This window comes from Dermacentor albipictus, chromosome 1 (assembly GCF_038994185.2).
Source record: "Dermacentor albipictus isolate Rhodes 1998 colony chromosome 1, USDA_Dalb.pri_finalv2, whole genome shotgun sequence".
Taxonomy (NCBI): domain Eukaryota; kingdom Metazoa; phylum Arthropoda; class Arachnida; order Ixodida; family Ixodidae; genus Dermacentor; species Dermacentor albipictus.
In genome coordinates, this window is record NC_091821.1 from 200,901,160 (window position 1) to 200,921,950 (window position 20,791).

The 20,791-nt window shown below is 41.0% G+C and overlaps 1 protein-coding gene across 2 annotated transcripts in view; it reads right to left on the minus strand.

Moving 5' to 3' along the window:
• LOC135903144 (Fanconi anemia group A protein homolog) overlaps window positions 1-20,372 on the minus strand; it is an 88,694-nt gene extending 68,322 nt beyond the window's left edge. For both annotated transcript variants that reach the window (XM_065433549.1, XM_070530716.1), the window contains exons 1-11: window positions 20,077-20,372; window positions 19,934-19,985; window positions 15,794-15,975; window positions 12,946-13,035; window positions 12,787-12,860; window positions 12,321-12,421; window positions 12,168-12,241; window positions 10,930-10,963; window positions 8,681-8,720; window positions 8,488-8,600; window positions 8,348-8,424 (exon numbers count right to left, since the gene is read on the minus strand). In XM_065433549.1, coding sequence (XP_065289621.1) covers window positions 8,348-8,424; window positions 8,488-8,600; window positions 8,681-8,720; window positions 10,930-10,963; window positions 12,168-12,241; window positions 12,321-12,421; window positions 12,787-12,860; window positions 12,946-13,035; window positions 15,794-15,975; window positions 19,934-19,985; window positions 20,077-20,163 — 924 coding nt within the window. In that variant the 5' untranslated portion in view covers window positions 20,164-20,372. The remainder of the gene's footprint in view (window positions 1-8,347; window positions 8,425-8,487; window positions 8,601-8,680; window positions 8,721-10,929; window positions 10,964-12,167; window positions 12,242-12,320; window positions 12,422-12,786; window positions 12,861-12,945; window positions 13,036-15,793; window positions 15,976-19,933; window positions 19,986-20,076) is intronic.
• Window positions 20,373-20,791: the final 419 nt, after the last annotated feature.

The window sequence follows — 20,791 nt, forward strand, 5'->3', positions numbered from 1 at the left end:
ACCACAAAATTTTTCCCAAAGTGGCGAAAGTACAAGCAGAGACCGATAAAGCTGCGCACATCCTTGACACATTTGGGAACAGGGAAGTGCATAACAGCATGAATTTTACGCAGGTCTGGTCGCCCTCCGTTCACATCAATGAGGTGTCCAAGCACAGTAATCTGTGGCATTCTGATGCATTTAGCTGCAGACCAGCTCGACAAAAAATATCTAGAACTGCTGAGAGGTGCTCGAAGTGAAAGGCGAATGTGGGGGAGACTACTATAATGTTGTCTAAGTAGCACAGGCATGTGGACCACTTTAAACCGTGAAGAAGGGAGTCCATCATGCGCTCAAATGAGGCTGGAGCATTACATAGATCAAACAGCACCACTTTGAAATGATAAAGACCATCGGGTGTTACAAAGACGGTCTTTTCACAGTCTAGATCGTCCACGGCAATCTGCCAGTAGCCGGAGTGGAGGTCGATACAACAGAAATAGCGAGCACCGTGGAGGCAGTTGAGGGTGTCACCAATGCGAGGTAGGGGATACACGTCCTTTTTTACTACTCTATTAAGGTGCCAATAATCCACACAAAATCGCCATGAGCCATCTTTCTTTTTCACCAGGACAACAGGTGACGCCCAAGGACTACACAAAGGTTCAATAATGTTCTTGGTAAGTATTTTGCGGACTTCTTGGTTGATAACTTGACACTCAGCCGGCGATACTCAGTACGGGCGACAGTGAATAGGAGGGACATCGCCGGTGTTTATGCGATGTCTAACAGCTGTTGTTTGGGTCAAAGGACAATCATTAAAGCAAAAAATATTGCGTTGTAGAAACAGAACGCGGTAGACATCATGAGCGTGCTCGGACAGCAAGTTGAGCACTATCATTCTCTGCAAGTCGGCAATAGTGCAAGTTGCAGAGTGCAGTGCTAGGGTACGGGTCGGTTGAACTGTCGTCTACTACAACAGATGCTACTGCGTGATCCGTGAAGATGCAAAGCTGGGCCAGAGACATCACATGTAGTAGCACTTGTGTCGTCAAGCCAAAATTGACAACTGGCAGGCAGACGCAATTGGTTGTAATATATAAAACTGTATGAGGTACCATGATATCGTGTGCAAGGAGAACATCTTGCATGGGAGTCGCAATGTGATGACCATCAGGCACAGGCGGGGATGACACAAAGTCAACATAAGTCAGTGCCAAAGCTGGCAAGCGAACAAAAATCTGCAGAACTGAGGTGACTGGGGTGTGGTTCAGCGGGGTCCAGGAGAGGCGGGTCAAGGCGGAGAGTATGGGCTGAACAGTCTATCAGAGCAGAATGCGCGGAGAGGAAGTCCAGGCTGAAAATAATACCGTGGGGATAGTGGGTGATGGTGGCGAACAGAAGGATTGTAGAGCGATCAGCAACGGAGACTCGGGCAACACGCATACCAATTATGGGAGCTGCTCTGCCGTCGGCGGCGCAGACAACAGGTGTCGGGGCGGGTGTTATTAATTTCTTCAGGCGGTTCCAAAGGGCAGCGCTCATAACAGATAAATGCGCACCAGTGTCTATAAGAGCAGATACAAGAACACCGTCGACTTGCACGTCAAGCAGGTTCATATGAGTTGGCAGTGTCAGTAGAGGATTTGGGTGCCTTGGGCGCAATGCAGCGTCACCTTGAGGCACCGCATTGTCTAGTTTTCTGGCTGCAAGCATCCGTAGGGATTCAGGAAGTATAAGCGACGGGGCTGGGGTGAGCGAGATTGACACATTGGGGCGAAGGCGACCATGAATAGGGGCGGTTTTGTGCAGGAAGTCCAATGGCAGCATTGTCGGACCGTGCAGCATAGGGACGAAAAGAGCAGCTTAGGCGAGAGGAACCGGTATAGGTGATCTGGGCCGGGGAACTCCAGCAACTGCAACATTGGCGAGAAATGTACCCGATTCGACAGCAGTGAAAACAAATGGGCTTGTTGTCAGCAGTGCGCCATTCAGACGGGTTGCAGAAATGTGGTGAATAATAAGATGGTGCGACGGGGTGTAATCGAATTATCCGGGCGGGAGTCAGGGCGATGGGCTGAACACACGGAGCGAAGACCCATGTTGGTGAACTCTTGGCGTACGACTGCCGGAATCAGGGAAACTGTGACTGCAGGTGTGTTGAGTGAGCTGGATTCGAAGGCAGCCGGATAGGCCCCCTCAATCTCTCGTCAGACGATTCGAGTAACATAGCCAGTGTTGTTTGAACGGGGAACGTCGGCACAGGAAGATGTCACTGCGGTGTTTAGTAGGCGAGCAAATTGTTGGTCGATACGTCGGCTTTTCGTGAGTTCCTGGTGGCAGCACTCTTTGATAACTGCGTTCACCATTGCCACAATGTTGAAGACCAGCAAGTTGAAGGCATCATTGGCAATACCTTTCAGAATGTGAGAAACCTTGTCTGGCTCAGTCACATGTGCATAAACTTTGCGGCACAGAGCCAACACGTCTTGAATGAGCATGACGTAGGGCTCTGTTGACGTCTGCACTGGGCTGGATAATGCCTTCTTTGCGGCAAGTTGGCGACCGTAAGGACTGCCAAACAAGTCATGCAGCTTTTGTTTAGGCGTATCCTAACTGATGAGCTTGTCTTCATGTGTTCTAAACCATACTCGAGGTGTCCTACCGAGGTAAAATACTACATTGGCAAGCATGGTAGTAGGGTCCCACCTGTTATTGGCGCTGACACATTCGTACAGGCTGGTCCAGTCCTCAACGTCTTCCCCATCTTTTCTTGAGAATACGCCAGGATCATGGGGAGTGGAGAGTGCGATGTAGGTACGTCGGAGTGGCAGCAGGTGTCAGAGCCGGTTGAGTTGAGCTGTCGTCTCCGGGAGCCCTGACTGAAGGCTCGACATACCATCCACTATGAAGCTCCGTGATGAGGTACATCCACCTCCACCAAATATGTTACGTGGGAAGACGGAGAGGCGACGCTATATATACAAGTATATTTACAGATCGATACGCTGCACTTGGTCAAAAGGCAACATCTCGCGCTAGCCGCAAATTGTCATCGTTGTTTTTGCACCACTGGCCTATTCGTCCTTGGACATTGGGAATACTGGTCCGTAGCAATATTGCCTTGGTCCATGCTTTTTCTGTTTGTGTGCTTGTGTTCTATGTATTTTTTTTTTGCTTCTTCCTCGCAATCTTTATAAGAATGCTGCGGTTTTATTCTAGGTATTATTTACCGAATGTAGTTTTTCATATCTACTGTACCTAGCGTCACCTGTCGCATAAAAATTCCTCAACGATCACAGAAATGTGCGGTATGGCAGAGGGATTTGTGAACTGCCCGTTAACACTGCTCTGATGACAGTATATTTGTAATTAATTACTATAAGAAAAACTGCGAAAAAGTAAATAATCTGTCCCAGATGTCTGCCTCCGTCTCCTTCACATAAATTTGCCGTGCTAAAACTTTGGTTCCCGTTCATCTAGAATAGGGCTGGACAACATACATGCAGCCCATGAGCAAATTTTTTAGCAGCCTGCAGCTGAGGTCACACTTCTGTGATGTGCTGGGTGCTGTAATCAACACATCACCATACGCTAAGAAAAACATTTTTGCCGCCAAACACACTACCCAACATTAACTGGCAACAGCACTAAGCACATTAAAAAAAAAAGTGATGCTGCAGTGTGTGCGGATAAAGACGGATAAGAACGCTGAATGTGTTTTTCACGGTACCTACGGCAAGACCGCATTATTGGCACAGCATCCATAACTGAACCGAACACACGCTTGCACATATGCTTCAGCTGAAATCATCGCAGGCAGCAGCTGTGAATCGATGCTTCAGCTTTGGCGTGTTAATTTGAATTTTTAATATTCACAAATAGGTACTTTCTTACACAGTAATGAACTGTAAGCATAAATTAAGGTTATTTGAATGAAGTAACATTGGGGCCCATGACGTCATTTGAGGGTTTGTATACTGTTATGTATATGAGAACATAAAGAACATCATGCACTTCATCAACACATCTGAAAGAGGGATGCGGGGCTAAAATCACCCAAAATATGCAATTTTTAGATTTAAGTTGTTTTGCATTCCTCAACTAATTACGAAGCTTCTCACCAAATTTGGTTGGTATGTGCACTGTAGGAAAGAAGAAATGTAGCTTTTTTCACACATGACGGTGGTGCACGCTTGCATTGAAAATGCTTGTGAACGCTGTTGTGAAAAGATGGTTGCAGAACACAAAAGAAACTAAATGCAGAATGATTGCCCTCTTTCGAAAGATAGTTCTTTGCACTTTTTAGCCATGAGAGACTTATTGTGGCTTCAGCACAACACACAGGAAAAGTGCCAGAAACAAGTAATATTTTGTGCTGCAGCGAGCTGGAATGAATAGCAAACCGAACCTGAAACTCTGTTTAGCAGAAAGGCAGCCAAAAATGATATATTTTCATTCACAGCAAGTCTGGATTGATTGAAAAACCAACACTGAAACTAAGATTGGCAGGCTATGATTGAATTACAATAGGTGAACTCTCGAATTACAATTGGCATAAAGCCCCGGTTGATGCCAAGAAGCCGTTCGTTCCAAGAAACCACCATCCACCCTTAAGTAGAGACATGCAAAAGAGGTAGTGTGTCTATACAACAGGCTGTTCTCCTTGCACGATGTTCGAAGATGTAGACACAAAATGCAAATGAATCGTTCAATGCATTAGTGTAGAAGAGGTGCCCATAGACAGAGTTTGCATTCCTGAGAACAGTGGAGACTACAGCAGCTTTGGAGCATCAGCTGTACTTGAGTTTAATGAGGGTGCATGCAGCATCAAGAGATTGTTGCATGAGCTGGAACTGAATGGTTTAGATCAGATGACAAAGCAAGTCAAGCAAGCAACTAAGGGAATAATTTCATTAGAACGGACAAGCGTGCTTGACAACCCTAAAGCTGAAAAACAAAACATAAAAACAGAAGACAACTTGAAGCGATTCTTGCCAAGCAGGGTAATGTTGAAGAAAGGGGCCCAATTTATGCAGTAACGGCCTTTGATCGATCGCTATTCACCATAAAGTAAAGCAACATGTTCTGGATCTTTTGATTTTTTTCAGTTTTCATTTTTTGGCAAAGCACCTTTTTTAGGAAAATTATCATGTTGAGGCACATTTGCCAAAGGCTGCTTTCATTGTGGTTTCTAGAGTGAAATTTTGTTGGGAACAAGATAAGGTACTTTTTAGGTTTCTAAATTTCTGCTAACATGATGAAAATGACAGACTTGCCATTCGACATACAATGACAGCACAAAAAACAAACTTGATTTTCAAGTGGCAGAACTTTTACAGCAACAGCATCAAAAAAAAATTTTTTTTTTGAAGTGGCTGCCCCTATCCGGCATTATATACCACCTAGAAGGCATCCATTTGAAAATAATTATTATATTTCTATTCTATTTGAAATGACAGTTTTCCCAAGTTGACACACTCAACTGCTCAATATGATAATCATAACTTTTTTCTGTTTGTGCCAGGGGGGTGAAATTTAGAATGTGCTCTAATGACAAGCAGATAAATCATCCTACATGATTTTAAGGTTTACACGAGGTAAAAGATTTGTTATATAGCGACAGTTGTGTACGAGTCTACAACGAACATGCAGCCGCAAGAATTTTTTGAAATGATGCCATAAAAGCAGAGTTACAGGAATTAGATGATCAAGAATGCGGCCGCTACTCGTTTCTCCCGCTCTTTCGTGTCTCTTCCTGCAAGTGGTCTCTTCTTCTCACCATGTTCTCATCTAAACTACTCTAAATGACAAGCGGACACTACGTCATTACCAATGCCACATTCACATTTCTTTCTCCCAGTTTCAAAACACCACCTACATCCAGTTACAAAGACTCCTAGTTTTTTGGCTACCTGCTGGCACTGCCATGCCATGGCATTTTGCGGCCATTTTTTGGTGATCCCGAAAGATCGCTGGTTGATGGGCTCCATATATGCACTGTGTAGCTGCAGTGTTCAACAAAGCTAAATGTCATGCAACAGGAGTGTCTCCTTTGGTTTTATAAAATCTTATGTAACCTTATATAAAATACGGAAACATAGCTAACAATGTCTTGAAACTGTCATCTCTCTTCAGAAGCACTTATACATGTCTGTGGCCAAACGTTCTTCTTGACGACTCATAACAAAAGTCACCTTCAGTCTTAATTGACCAATGTGACAAGGCATGCTGAGGTCAGCAATGAGTGTGATGACCCCAAACACAGACTGCTTTCTAGCAAGAACGAGGTGTCATGCTTCCCAATAAATTGTGGCCCATGTGGCTCTCAGAGAAGCTGGCGTTTGCTGGCTTTGAGTTGTGCAACCCTGATTTAGAACAGTCATTCTTGCTTTATTGTTTTGCTGATAACACCCCCCCCCCCCCCACACTTCTTTTGACTAATGAACTTTTGCCACAACACCTAGTTCTTAGAAAAATCTCACTTGCATGACAGTCGATAGGTCTTTGGATGTCAAAAGAAGGAAGAAAAAAAGTTGATGGCATATTTGAAACCGAAATGTCAAAATATATAAGCAGCACAACTTTTAGTAAAATCCATCAATACATCAAGAAACTGTTTTGGAACACATACCTGCCATTAAACTATTTTCCTTTATTTCACATGCCAATTTTTAGATCCATTTACCCAAAATCAGCAGAGTTCAGTGGTTCCTGCAGCTGTGAATTCATTTACTGCGACAGCAGCTACTCTAGATGGTTCCCAATGAGCACAACTTTGTGAAAACACCGGTAATTCTATGTGAGTTCCCCCCATCTGTACGCAACAACAACGACACCAACAAACATGACAATGGTAATGACGACCCTGGCCCAACACCTTGACGATGATGACAATGGCATGATGACAAAGTGATGACAGCAACAGCAACAAAACATCACAGTATTGCACACTGCGACATAACAAACACACAAATGGAGTGATGGAGCAAACAAGGTTTCGAGCTCTTAACTGTTGTAGCAGTAAAAGATTGCTTATATGTTATTCGTATCCTGTACTAATTAAATTATGCATGGCTCATGCTATGGCAATGCATGCTACAGTGTAATGGAATAGAGGGATAGACAGATAAACACAGCAAACCATGCTTCAGGCTCTTAACTGCTGTCACAAGAGAAGAGAAACATCTAGGCTAAGTATACAAGAATCTTGAATTTTCAGTCTCATCTATATAAACTAGTTAACAGCACACTGCAGTGCCATGATCCACATGACCTATTACAGGTCATGTCAAACTTGACTGCTGTTCAAAAAAAGCAGATTTCAGTTCTACACAATACACATGCACTTCTTGAGTCAGAAGAACCTAAAACATCACTGTTTTTGAAGCTAGTTAAAGGACAACTGCAACGAAATTTCATGTTAACTAAATTTGTTATGAGTAGTAAACACCACTGAACAAACCTTGGCAAAGCAGCAGAGCTGGTAGTTGTAGTTTTTCTGTTGGCAGCCTTTAAACAGCACCTAAGCATACGATGCATGCACCTAGTGGTGTAACTGTAACTTAAGTCCCAGCATGCCATGTCCGAGATTTTCCAGCAAGCCACAGGCAGTCATGGCGCGTGAGCCAGCCAAAACCAGCTACATGAGCCAGCCTGAGCGCTCGGGCTGGCACGCGTAGCCATGCCTGGAGAACCACAGAGATTAATCAGAGCACGGGGTAGTCTGAGCGTCTGACACAGGAAGAGGGCTGGTCGCAGCACCCTGTGGTGGCCGCAGTATTTATGTTAGGCAGCAGCATGGCCTTTGATATTGCGGTGGTCATGCCGAGGTCATGCATTTGGTCATGCAGCACTTCCAGCGAGGGGTAATGGCGGTGTTTCTTTATTTAATTTCAGTATCAACAAGTTTTTTTTTTTTGCAAGCTTTTAATGAAATTTCCACTGGTAATTGAAACATAAAATTTTACACGAAGGCTCCTCTATAATTATGTTATATTAAACTAGGATTTCTATGTGGTCCAAAATTTTGTTGCAGTTGGCCTTTAAAGCATAAGGAATCATTTATAACCATAAGGATGCTGCAGAAAGGCTGCAGATTCTTTCATTTAGCTCAACGTTCTGCCTTGAAACATCAGAGTTTCTGAAACTAGCAGTGGCATAATTAATAATGAATATGTGGCAAGCAGATGTTATCAGCAAAGGTGGCATCGAAGTCAATATATGCTATTGCACTTATAAGCCTTTGGATGGTGCATTGAAGCTGTATATTCCTTCATCTATCTCAACATTCTATCATATAAGAGAAACAATAAATGCAGCCAGTTAAAGCAGTAGTCACATTACAAAATAAAAAAGAATACAACACCTTCTGGAATATTCCAAGAAGCCACAGGGAACATTTCTTGTAAGTCCAGTTATGGTGGCTTGACATCGCTTGAGTAACTGAGTAGAAGATGTTCAACAATTGAGAGGTCAAATTCCCTATCTAGTATAGAATCAGCTCACCTTTGTATACTGGATTGTATGCCAAGATACAAGACAACAGCTCTTGGGCATAAGAGAGGACAGCAGTCTGTTGTACAAGTGGACTCTGCAACAAAGGTCCCAGGAGATCCCCACTGAAAAAAATTTTAAACATTAGCATTGAAAAGAAAAAAAAGAGAAGCCAAAGTGTTGTGCTATTTATCATTCATGTTACCAGGTTATGGGTTGCCCTTCTTCATTAGCCTTGAGAAGTCCTGCAACAAGAGCAATGGAAGCACCACAGGGACGATCAAACAAAAGATTTTTAGTGGTCAATATTAAAGTTCAACGTCAGGTCAGCAGTGCAAAAGACAGCAGAGCAAAATATGAATTCATCTTACATGAGCATCTTGGAATTTGTAATTTGGTTGACCATCTCAGACAGCACGACTCAGCACAAGAATACCATGTACAGCACACATATGAAATATGACTTGTTTTACGTAATTATTTAAAACTTCATTAGGTCATACAGAGCACAACTAAGCTGATAAGTAGAAACTATCCCCTTAGACAAAGCTTGAGTACAAATAAAATTCCTAGCACAAAAAATACCTACAATGTCATGCAAATCTTTTAAGGCAGTTGCTCAAAATCACTGTATATCCCTTTTAAAGGCTGTGTTCTAAACTAGCCCTTTAAAGAGATGGGATGCCCCAGCAGTGATAGCAGAAAACAAGACAGTGTGGATATGTTGCAGTGGTATTGCATGACGACATCTTTCTTTCACACTTAAGTGTGTTTAAGGAGCTGTGATCATCCTAGGTGTCCCATTAGGGCCCAGCATGCCTTTAAAGTATTGCACCATTTTCATTTGTAAATAATTAAAGAAGAAACGTATTGTGTTCCTTAGTATTCTATATTGCTAAGAATGCTCCCGCCAAGATGGCCACATTGTAGTTTTTTGTCAGCTGCATGATGTATTTGATCTACTCATCGCCAAACTTGGAGAACTGCTGAACATAGCAGGTACTGCTGTACATGCAGTTTCTTTATTTTTTGTCAAGCATAGCATATACTTCTCGAAGTTGAAGTTGGTGAGTAAGTCTTAGAAAAGAATGGCATAAACAATGAATGCATGACATTACATATACAATACATATTTATAGCTTCACAAGAGAATGAATTCAGGTGTACTTTGTAAAGTACACTGGGCCTATGTGTTCGCTACAGTGGTGCGCTTGTTTTCAAAGCACACACAAGGTTTTTTTTACCTGTATTTCGATAGAATATTTTTTTTTTCTGGCTACAAAAACTTCAGAGACGGTTGCAGGTAAAAGTATATTAAGGATTATATCAACACTGCTATTATTCCTCCTGGTTCCTTTCTTGCTACCGACAAAGATGAAGATGCTCTTGTCAGCTCAGTCAATAAAATAGCAAGCAGTGTTACAGTAAATTTAGATAAATGAAAACTATTTAGATATGATATGAAGATTGTTTAAAAAGACAGATAATTAATGCAGAATTTTATTACAAATTGAAAAATAGGTGGGGCGAAACAGAAAACAACAAGGACAACGTTATTCCTATGCCAATCGAGAGGGGTAGTAGAAGTAGGGCAACCCACACTGGGGAACCAGACGTAGACCCCATCTCTTGAAAAGGACAGAAAATTCTAACTAAAATGTCAATGAGTAAATCATACAACATACAACAGGGTTGTAATGCAGGAACCGACTGTCAATGGAGGAGATGCCAAAAGTCAGTTGTATGTTTAACTACCGCTGAACCAAATGCTGAATGCTTTAGTCTTGAATGCCAGCATTCATCATAGGATATCACGTCTAGACCTGCATCAATAATATGTTTCCATTGTGTGCACCTCTGAAAACAACATAAAAGTCCTTCCCCATCACTTGATGAAGTCATGCTACACACTTGAATAGTAAAAACACCTCCCAGCAAAGAATATTTCTCACTAAAATGCTAGTTTTGCTGCCGAGAGGTTATGCAGGCTTGTGTAAAGTTTCGTTTACTCTTAGCTACAAGCCTATCCGCTTTAGGAAGCTCCAAAATATAGCATATACATTTGATGACCTGCATCACGTATTGCTCCGATAAAGTTTCAGGGTACTTTATAAAGCACGCTGTCGTTAGTGTTTCAAAGAATAAAGCGCAACTCATGAAACTTTGACAATGCAGTTGGAGTGTGAAAAAAATCATCTGGTAACAAAAATCAACAAAATTTAACTGGCAGATTTTTCTCGGGTATTAATGGGTTATTCCCTCGCAAAATACCTCCATTAAAAAAGCGTTTTGTAGCTCCTGCATGTTGGTTCCCCTATTGTCTTCTTCCTCGTAAGAAGAAACTTCAAAAAACAACAGGGCCCTCAGTATTTTTCTGGTAGATGACAACATCCCTATTATTCCACTTTATTGCTACAGCCTAATTTTTATACCTAACTAATGAAAACCACTCACGCTGCAGGAGAGTTCCCAAGATGGTCTGGCAAACCTAGAACAAAAGCATCCCTGTCAACACGTAGGTTAAATTCACTATAATTTAAAAAAGAACTAATAAAATGTAACACCTACAGGAGATCATGACATAAAACGTTGCAAATAAATTAAAATGTTGAAGGCTTGTTTGGAAAGGCACACCTCTTACATTAACAAAACAGACAACTCAAGCTATGAAGTCAAATGTCTCTCACATTAAGATCAAGCAGTGAGCATAATTGTATGACTGAAATTCTGCCTACGCAAACCTTCAAGACTAAACATGCATTGTGAGTACCAGCTCATAATTGTTGCCAAGTCAGAGCTTTGGATCACATTACAATTTTTTGTAGACAACAGATCACCTATAACAACTACATTTATCAATTAAAACATTGACTTACAAATTTAAATTATGAGTAGGCATCTAAAGCAAAGTAAAAATTGGTTTAGAGATCGCACAACAAAGTAAAAAAAATTCAGCATTAAAAATATTAGAAAACATTAATTGTCTGTGATAGCTTACCCTTCTAGGGCATATATTTTGATGGCAGGGTTTTCATCAAGAACTACAGATAGAAGTTTAGGAACAAACATATATAGGAAAAAATTCTGACAGCAACTTTTTGCAAAACATTCAGTATTGCCTGTATAAAGTGTGGCAAATTGCTAAAACGTTTAGAACGTTTTAATCGTGCCCATGAGATTATGAGCGATAGATTAGCACTCAAAGAATATTCTCCGACTATGAGGGATGCAACAATAAAAAACATAGGATTAACTTTTGCCATTTGGCAACGTTAACATAAACTCAAATATCAGACCGTGTCTTATATCAGTTTACCAATGAAGGATATACATTGTTACACAAAGGAAAACTTGCTCAATGCTGCATACAAATGAAAAAAAAAAAAGACCCAAGACAGAAAGAAACACATGCAGATAGAGCACACCTTTTAAATACAATTCCAAAGATGGCAGATCTAACAAGTGCCCTGCATGTGCCTGGCTTTTCTGTCAAGACGGTGATTTGGGCGAGTGGGTTATCGATAGTGAAATTGTTTTAGCGCTGATGGACACATAAAAGGGCACAGAACACATAAAGTGCTTTGTGTGACTTGTGCCCTTTTTTGTGTCTGTCAGCTCTAAAACAATTTCGCTTGCTTTTCTGGTTGCCAGTGAATGCTTTACAAAACATGAGAACAATAAAGCAAACATACCTTTCTCACAGATGCACTTGCATCATTGTGGTCTGATGCTGAATAAGCACTGGAAACTAGTTCACACATAAAGACTGTAAAAAACAGCAAAGAACATAGAAGAGTAACAATAAAAACAAAAGTGACGAGCTTATCTCCCCAGATCAAGCATACCTGAGAATGTGAATGCAGATGGTTCACTCTGATCAAGAAGTTGACAAAGGCCAAACAGGCTTCTGCTCAAATCAGCAATTACTTGAGGATTCTGGACATTACTGTAATAAAGATGGCAACAGCTAGACACAAGCTTCTGCAACTGACAATACAAGTTCATGACCAACATTCTGAGCTCACTGCTTAAACAGACATATTATTACTTCCCTTGTGTTTTCAAACTAGACACCTCATCAGCCAGTCAACAAATACCCTCCCCCTCCTCCTTTCCAAACTAATACTAGGTAGTTCATCAGTCATGCCATTATCACACATCGATTGGTTCGTAACTGTCTTCAAACACTGCCATGCCATTGCACATGCATGCAATAAAACTGCACTGCTGATACGGTGTGGAGATGTTAGGCCGAATCACATACAGAATGATAAGCTGAGGAAACAGACAGAATTTCCCTAAACTACTCACAGTGAAATGTAGTCTTTGATACACATGACACCACCAGCATGTAGACGACACAGCAGTTCCAAAGGGGCGACAGTCTGAAGAAGGAGCAGCATATGCTTTAAAGCAATTTCAAATTCACAATACCAAATAGATTAAACATGCATGTTAAAATAGTCTTACGCAACTTGCAAGAACTTTGGCAAAGTTGATTGCAATTCCTTTTGATGCATATGCAGCACTAATGTGTGCAACCAGAGTCAGTGCTGCCTTCTGAAAAGGAATGAAATAACATAAGTTTGGGCATGTTGGCGTTCCATTACTGCATCGAGCACACAAAACAAGAACAAAGATAGTGCCTGTCTTTGTTGGTTTTCACTCTGTCCTTGTCTTGTGTTGTGCGCTAGATGCAGTAATGAAAAGGAATGGTAACACTAAGCTGAGAGCAGTAACATGGTAGCCACAGACAAAAGTATGACAGAAATGACAGCTAAAAGCCCTTTTCAATGAAATCATCCCAATATTTACAGGTGGCAAGTGAAGCATTCTCCTATAATCATGATTACTCCATAAATGTAATCCCCTCTTTAAATGCCTTGCAGCCAGCCAACCATTGAACTAGAGTTCCTCCTTTCAGAAGGCTAAAAGTGCTTCACAAAATATCTACGACACTGTGGCAGCAATTTTCGTTCCTTATTGCCAAAGTAATAACACACCAAAACACATATCAAGCTACTGTGCTACCATTGTGTTTATTTCCTATACAGCAAAAAAAATATGTGCACACATGGTGCCACTGTTAAACCTATTTGGCATTGGACACTACTGGCATTAGAACCTACAACCACTGGAAACCAAGCACTGCTGTTGATACTGTTGATACTGCTGTTGCAAGTGGGAGCTACTAGAGTCAGTCAGTTAGTACCAAAGAATGCTCCTTAACATGATGCATGCTGGTGCTTGTAAACACATCACAATGTGTTTCAGAAAATTTTTCTGAGTCACATTACCTAGGATGTTCTGTACACACATACAAAACCTAGATTTCACCTAAAGCAATAGCAATGTTTTCTAGAAATTTCTTTGGTCACGCAGCCTCACATCTCGTTGCTTTATCGATGTTATGAGAGGAAAAAAGAACTGACTATGAAGAGGAAGGTGACAAAATTTCATGCCTTTATGAGAAGCCTGATATATCGCATCATAAGCCAACAATCACTACTTAGAGGCACTACAAACATTGTATATGATACTCAATTCCATATCCTGTCGTCCAATTTTTGCCACACTCTTGATGCTCTGTTGCCTTTGGTGATGCTTGCTACCAAAGTTAAAAACTAATTTATTTCATCTAACCAACCATATGATTGTCAAGGTAATAAAAATGTGAACAAGACAAAGCAGCTATTCTAGAAGATGTTTATTTAACTATCTTTTGTTGCTGCATAAAACAGTTCTACTTTAACTTGTACAATAAAGGCCAAGGCTGGTGCAAGAAAAAAGGTATTAAGGTTCTCTATATCCCCTTTAGTCATGGCTTACACATTTGTAGACACAACTTATTTTTGCCTTTTCTGTGTAGTGGTGGCAAAGAATATACCAGGAACTTTTAAACTTCTAGTAAACTGAACATTCTGCTTATCTAAAGTACCTTCATTTTACTTCTGAGTGAAATCTGCCACTACAGACGAGTGCTTTGGGGAAGACACTATGCCGTTTTTGATGAGAAGTTTGACATTGGACGTTCGCTAGCAATTGCAACAGATTTTTTTTCTTTCTGGTAATTTTCACTGCCAATAATTATCTTGTGCATATATTCCGAGCGGGTGCTTAAATATATTTTATAAAGAAACGTAGCATGACTGACTGCACAATATTTAGATATTTCAAATACTCTAATTATGATGACTCATCATAAGAAGCCCAAAGATTCATTCTACTACCTTTACTTACTTTCAATGGAGTATCCTGCACTTTGACAAAAGTTATGTTAATTTCATACATTTATCAACAGTCGATCGATTCCTGGCTGAAGAGGACGTATATTCTCTATATACTGAGCAAAGGATGCTAACTACTGCTCTGCATGCAACTTCAAAAGCTCTACAAAACTTTTATAGCTACCATTTCCACTGCATACTAACTGTTTTATATCACGTGTGTTCGAATGTACACTCGGCATAAAAAGTTTAGGATCACTGGATCTGAGAAAAACCTGAACATTTCCACAACATGAGCACATAAACTGGTATTTGCATTTCCAGTCTTTACTAGTATAGTGAGCAACACATTGTACGGTTTCACTGGCTATGATTACAAGCTTCTCGGAAATTCAATGTTTTCTTAGATCCCATAACCTGTACACTTTTGACTGCACAAGGTACAAGAAAAAAAATTCACCAACGATTACAATACTCCATAATGCAAAATGTTAGTGCAGCTCTGTACGTGTTTTCACTTCACCATATATTGAGGCAAAGAATTTGAGACAGACACGTAGCAGAGTCGGCGATCGTCGAAAATCTGATCTGCGGGTCAAGCGTGTCGGCTTTTATACATGACTCATCAAAGGTTTCAATATAATCGCTGGTGCCGTGTGGCTTCCAAAACTACTACACAATTCGCGTTGCACAGGCAATCAGATTACAAAACAATCGCAAATCATGACAATCGAAACAAACGCAAACGAGGCCGGTTTCCCACGGGCACGTCAATGAAGGGGCCACTTTCATTGGTCTCCGCCCCTTCACGGCTCACCTCCTTCATATCCCCCTCCAGATTCAATCACTCTTTGATCTTTTGCTGTGCTCATTCGTTCAGTTACGCCACCAACGCTCGCCTCAGGGACGGGCGCCTAAGAGTTCCGCTCTAAAACTAGTAGAGTAGATTGCCATAAAAAGACTCATCACTTTATGCTGCAAGCAAATTACCACACCTCACCCCACAATACTAATTTTAGTAAAAGAGTCACACACACTGGAAAGCTAAAAGAGAAAGCTGCTCTTGAGAAAATCATTTTTTAAGAGCTTACCCTTCCCTGGCTACTGAGAAGGCAATTCTGGCCAGATTCTTCATCTACAGATTCAGCACAATGTATGACAATTTGTGCATAACCAAGGTTAGAAAAGCTGTCTTCTGTAAGGCTCACGTCATCATGTCGATTTGTACAAGAGAGCAGAGCGGCTTGCATGACAAGTAGGTCATTTGCATGAACTGTAAGAAAAGAAATTTATGACACAAAACTGTGCAAACTTGGCATTGCATGGAAACAAGATGAATGTATAATTAATATGAATTGCACATCCTTTTCACCAAAAATATTTAAGCACACATTCACAAAAAAAAAAACAGTGCCCTTATACTCTGTGAAGGATGGCCAGCGAAGCTGTGTATGTGGGCACTCGTAATGGCGAACTGCACCTCCATCACGGGTTGGCCCGGCATTGCACTATATTCGGGATCGGCCCACATACGAGGAGTGCTTAACGCTTGCTTCACCTTTGCCACGGGTCGACCCAGTATTGCACTATCTTTGGGATCAGCTCATGTATGGGGAGTGTTTAACGCCTGCTTCACTTCCATCACGGGTCAGCCCTGCATTGCACTATCTTCGGGATTGGCCCAAGCATGGGGAGTGCTTAACGCCTGCATCCCCTTTGCAGCAGGTCGGCCCAGCATTGCAATATCTTCGGGATTTTTTTCTACATGCGGACACGATAGTGGGGAAAGTAGCCCTAAACAGCTTCGCTGTAAAATTTCCATGTCATTTGATGGCATCCATTTACAGGTAGCCATAAAAAATACAATAAATTTTGCGAGTTGCTTTATAAAGTAAGAACACAATTGGTGTTAAATCTTACACAGTGAACATGTATTTCTCAAAATACAGGGTAAACAAAATATTTAATGGCTTGGGGATGATACAGAACAGAAGCATTGAAGTTTCAGCAACTTCACTAATCAGGAACCTGGCAGGACGATAAGCTTGGATATTTTAAAGAATGAGCTACCGCAACTAATGTCATTTATAAGGGAAGCCTTCACACAAGTTGCAAATCACATATTGTGCTATGAAACAAACATTAATCACAAGCTACACAATGAAGTCTATTGGCTGGGTTCCGTGTAAATGGGCCCTTTATTGATGGTGTTCATATTTTTCAAGATTTCGAAAATAAAATTTTGAGATCTACTTTTTGAACCAACATTTGGGGAGAAATCAGGTTTTTCCTGGATGCTATTCCACAATATTATTTTCCTCTAGTTATTTTATCTAATCATCATTTACTCATTTCTTAAAGGCCCCTTTAATGGTACTATGTAAGAGATAAGGCAACAGGCTATACAGTCAAGCCCACTTATTATTCCAGTTATAACAAATGCTCAGTTATTAAGAGGATAGCATGATGGTCATAATTTTCATGTGATCTACGGCAGTGCATCTCAGATAGAATTTATATGACGCTGCTGCATGCTCTCTTATAGTGAATGCTGAAGTACCTCTCAGGCGCCTGAGAAAACGCCACTCTCCTTTGTTTTGTATGCCCGTTTGTCAGCATTGCATGCCTGGGCTCAAGCACAAAAGTACATCTCAACTGCTCGAGATGACGTCTCCCTGCTTTTCATGCTAGTTTGTATTGTGCGCTATTGCAGTGCATGCCATGGCCAGGGGCGATAGAGTTGGGAAGCAAGGCGAGGTGCATTATATTTCAATTTTTTCTTGTCATGCTGAAGGTCCATGCTTTTGCTGCAATTTGGAAGTGACCGACTACCGTTCATCACAGGCACTAGTCTGCTTTAAACAATCTGGTAAATGCAATTATTGGGTCGGCATTAAAAGAACAAAGAAAGCTTAGCAATTATATTGGAAAACAGTAACAGTTTTTGTAATTATGATGGCTTATTATTGCATGTCCACTTAATACAAAGAGATGGTAGAGTGACCGGCCCATAAAGGCATTGGTCCCGGGTTTGAGTCCTGGATTAGGACGAATTGTTCTTTTAACTGCGAGGCTTTCTTTCTGAGAAACCCCTATGGGTTTCCTTCGTAGCTTTGTGCTATAATTCAGGTAGATGCCAATCCTTCCCTTTCATGTACTTTCCTCCACCTTGTGGGCTTTTGCAGAACTGATTTGCCATATTCATCTGTATGCTTCCGAATCGCTTCAAAAGTAGTATTTAAGCTTGACAAACACTATATTTTAGGGATATTTACAAGCTTCATTAATTTATTGCAGCCTAGTTTCCAGATGGGGAGAGGGCAGCAGGGGTTTATTCTGGAGAAAAGATTATCAATATGGGGCACTCTTTTTTCTGTTGACATATTACACTATTTTCACACATAAGTTACAATTTCTTTTTTTTTATGTATTTTCAAATTCACTTTTTATTTTTAATTGCACACATTACCATTCGAATACAAAATTCCATGTTGGTTCTCAAAAAAGCAGGCCTGTGCACAATTCAGGACGAAGGACATTATTTGAACAATGAACAGTCTTTTTGTAAAGCACAAATATGTTTGAGCTGGCTTGGTTATGCGGGGCACAGCTAGATGCAATGATATAGTGACAAATAGAAACAGGTCCTATTCCACTTGGAGCACATGCTGGATGTATTGCATAACTTTAACCAAATTTTTTAAGCAGGCAGTACTTTTATTCACAGTCGTTTCAAGTAACTTAGAATTATTTCGTGCACTGCACTCAGTTAACTAGCTAAGATACTACACAATATGGACAAAGTATACAAAAATGACTTCAGGTATTTTAAGCATGCATCATTCTGAATAATGGTTGCGACCTTGGACGTGTACTTATATTGAGTAATTGTAATTGATCTCATCTAATAGTGTAACTTGAGTGTCGAAAGAAGCAATGCAATACAAAAGACATACCATGATGTCGAACAGAATTAAAAAGTTGGTTAAAGTTATGTGAAACACAGAGTAAATGAGCTCATCTCAGCAACAAAGAACATGGCATGAAAGAAACACAGATGAAGAAGCACACATCAACAGGACACATTTCTTTGCAACATTTTAATGCATTAGCATTAGGAGTGGTAAAAAACGTATGTCAGTAAAGTGTTGGATTAGGCCCAACTACCTAAGTTGCGAGTGCAGCGAGTGTCGTCTTTTCATGTTTGTCTTCACTGTGTCCGTGTCAGTGCGCTGCTTCACCAGCAAGGCATGTGGAAAGCTGGTCATATGGTCGTGGTAGACAGGGAAAACTTGGAAGTGTGTGTATATGTCTGCATATGTTTGTGCACGTATTCGTGTGTATGTGCAATGCCTAACGCATTTCTCTCGCATTTACTGCTAAATTGCCACGGTTCTTTTTTTCTGTTTGTATGTAAGACCAACTTGCTCAAGTTTTATTATTGCACTGTTCACTTGCACTGACAAAACAGTCCTCACCTTTATTTGCTTAGAAAAGTGCTTGTCAATGTCCTACAACCTAAGTGGATCAGGTGATGCACGTACGTACAACAGCAGAAAAGTGGCTGAAGCTGGTCTCTGTCAGCTTCAGCAACACAGGCTTTCTGTGTTAAATAAAGTTCCCTTGGAGTATAATTAAATTAGGTAGTTGGGCCTAATCCAAAAATGATGACTCCTATTTATAAATACACAGTGCATTGAAAGCACAGTTGCAGATGGGTAATATCGAGGGGCTTAATGGCACTAATAGTTACCTAGCAGGTGTCAACATAAGCACTTGCTGGGCAATACTGACAAGAATGAAATTTTAGAACTGAAAACTAGGACGAACATGCCGACGATAACCGAGGTATTCACTGGTGCAGTTGAAGATCAAAGCGGCTTTCAGTTCATTTTCATACAAGTCCTTAATATGATAAAAATAAACATCCCAATTACCACCCCAGACCACTTCTCTGGCACCACTGAGAAGTTTAGCTCTTACTGCGCGCTTTGACACAAGATCACATTACCTTGACACGGCGAGGAATGAAATGTTTGTATGATAATATAATAGATATGGTGCCTGACCATTTATCGACACCTATTACTGGATCGCACGGACAAATATTACATGCAAGCACGAGCTTGTAACGGGTTATCGGTTCAACTATGACGCGCATACATAAAGTGACAGAATTAACAAAACATGAAAATATCATGCACTGAACAATGAGGGAATTATTGAATTACCGTAATCGAGTTCCTTGGCGTCACTTTTTAAGATTACGCTAGTATCACCCAGCTGCAAAGGAAACAGACACGAGTGCATTATGAACGGATCACCACTACCTGGCATCGAACCGGCTCATTACAGGCATAAAAAGCATATAAACCTCGCGCACGATGTCGCGGAATCCCCCAGTGCTGCTTATTAAAGCGTCAAGTTCATCAACAAAATCTGGATGCGTTTCCATGTCCATTTTTTCTTTCCGGAAAAAAGGATCCCAAACAGCAGGTGCATAAATAAGCACTACTAAATGACCGACACCTGCGGCACTTTAGGGAGAATTCCAAAAAACGTTCTAATAATACCACGCATACAGGCTGATAAGCCGCTGTTTAGCCGGTTTAGTAGAAACTGTAAAAATATGGTAAAAATACCGCGCGTTTTTATAATGGATTCTCCAAAACACAACAACGATAGAAAGCCGCAAGTCCAGTCGTAAGACATCTAGCCATATGCACCGGCTGTTCCTGTTTCGGTTTATATCAGTGTGAAACTCCATGGGATCCATGGTCAGGCAGTGTCTAAAAACACCCTTAATTAATTTCGTTACCCATCGCTTCCGGCGCCTGCTGTCTCAGAGGGCTTTGGAAAACCAGCGAGTGTTTTGGAGTTGTCCCGAAATATATTTCAGTTACACGATCAGACGCAGCTCAAGGTTCAAGCCTGCCTGAAAGCAGTAGCTCCACCTTATTAGGACCTCCCTGCTCACCACAGTGAAAGCTCCTCACTAAAGCGACATTTAACCGCCAAAGCCTCCCATCGAGACCCAGCTATGTTTCAGAAATAAAAAGAGTAAAGTTTCTTTTTATAAAACCGCATGC